A 2,112-nucleotide genomic window follows, 5' to 3' on the forward strand; every position below is an offset into this window, starting at 1 on the left:
GAAAGCCCTAGCCAGAAGCACTAAGTAGAGACTGATGTTACACAGAGAAGAAAAGCTGAAGTAAGGCAGGGCAAAGATATATCATGGATACACATTTAGAAATTGAACAAAATGACTGTTTTTTACATACATATGTGGTTAACATAAGTATTGTCTTTTGGACAAAGAAAAAGAGTTGAAACACTTCATTTGAGTCTACAAAATTAGTCACAAAATTGGAAGTGAACTCAAAGCACCACCATGCCAGTTCTATGAAGTCACATTTCAGGTAATATGACAGCCAACATCAGCAGCTTCCTTATGCAGTGCATGAAATGGAATACCTTATGAGAAATCCTCTCTATGAGGCTGAAGACTCCAAGCCAATATGTACGTCTAACATTCCTTGTATATTGCTTGCAGGACAGTGATGCCCCAGGAAAACCAGAGCCACATGACAGAATTCCTCCTTTTAGGACTGACCAGCAACCCCAAACAACAGGTATGGCTTTTTGCTATCTTCCTTGCCATGTATCTGGTCAATGTAATTGGCAACTCAGTCATCATTGCAGCCATCCAGAGAGATGCCCGTCTACATACTCCTATGTACTTCTTTCTCTCCAACCTATCCCTGGTGGACATCTGCTTTACCACTGTCATCGTGCCACAGATGTTAGTGAACTTGCTGACACAGAGAAAGACAATCCTCTTTGTCCAGTGCCTCACTCAAATGTATTTCTTTGTGGCCTTTGGTATTACAGACAGTTTCCTCTTGGCTGTGATGGCCATTGACCGCTATGTTGCTATCTGCAATCCACTTCATTACAACACAACCATGAGTCCCAGGCGCTGTCGCTTGCTGGTGATGACATCCTGGGCAGTGTCCCATCTTCACTCCCTCACCCACACAATTCTCATGGGCCGCCTCTCTTTCTGTGGACCCAATGTCATTCATCACTTCTTTTGTGATGTCCAACCACTGTTGACACTCTCCTGCTCTGACACCTTTATCAATGAGCTTTTGGCCTTCACAGAGGGTTCTGTTGTGATCATGAGCCCCTTTATCTTTATTGTTGTCTCTTATGCCTATATTACTCGGACTGTTCTGAGAGTCCCCTCAGGGGAAGGAAGGTACAAAGTCTTCTCTACATGTGGGTCCCACCTCACAGTTGTGGCACTGTTCTATGGAACCATAATATCAGTGTATATTCGCCCCTCTTCCACCTACTCAGTGACAAAGGACCGAGTGGTCACTGTCATCTATACAGTAATTACCCCCATGCTGAATCCTTTCATCTACAGCCTTAGGAACAAAGACATGAAACAGGCCTTGAGAAAATTGGCTAATAAAACAGAATAGAATGTGTATATTTCACTACTTATAGGAATTAAACCAACCATTCACTGATGTGTTGCTGTGTTCAAGGTATGTCTATTTCTAGACAATTATAGAACATTAGAGCATTGCAAATTTACTAAGACAAGTCCATTCCAGGGACTCTTGGAACTATTTTGAAGATCTACTTGGAGTCTATGGTGCCCCATTGACCAAAACTTTCCATACCTGCTCTTTGTTACTTTGTTGGTTCTTTTTTCTCCTACCCTTTGTACACCCCCCAGGTTCACCCACTAACACAAAATAGATGAGAAACAAGAATAGAGGGGAGAAAGATTAGGAAACTCCCTGAAACCAACTTATTTTCTTTTGTTTTTCTTTGAGCATGACTACTATCAAAGAGCAACCAATCCCATGAATGAACAACAACCACCCCACCACTACCCTACCTCTCAGAGGTCTAGCATTTATATACCATCTGAAAACTTCCCAGAATTCCAAACATCACACAATTGCAAAAACTGTCTGGGGCTGACAAAACCACAACTCTGCTAGAGCAAGAAGCAAATCATAGTCAGCTGCTTCAGTCACTTCAAAGCAGCCCCATATCCCCCTTACCTGAGATTAAAAAGAAAACACATTTTTGTAATAGTTTTGTGTTTAAAAAAAAACAAAATTACAAAATGGTCACTACTCTTTTCCTGGCACTTTGTAACACTATTAAACTCTCTTCTTGCTTTAGTCCTCCTTCCTTCCTTGGTGTCTTCCACAGATCTCATGATAAGTCTGAAGACTTC

At 41.7% G+C, this 2,112-nt stretch overlaps 1 protein-coding gene across 1 annotated transcript; it reads left to right on the forward strand.

Moving 5' to 3' along the window:
* Positions 1 to 409: 409 nt before the first annotated feature.
* Positions 410 to 1,339, forward strand: Or1af1 (olfactory receptor family 1 subfamily AF member 1). The gene is given in 1 exon segment (NM_001000395.1): positions 410 to 1,339. A coding segment is annotated over 1 exon segment (930 nt).
* Positions 1,340 to 2,112: the final 773 nt, after the last annotated feature.

The sequence above is a fragment of the Rattus norvegicus genome, chromosome 3 (assembly GCF_021556685.1).
Source record: "Rattus norvegicus strain SHRSP/BbbUtx chromosome 3, alternate assembly SHRSP_T2T, whole genome shotgun sequence".
NCBI classification, from domain to species: Eukaryota; Metazoa; Chordata; class Mammalia; order Rodentia; family Muridae; genus Rattus; species Rattus norvegicus.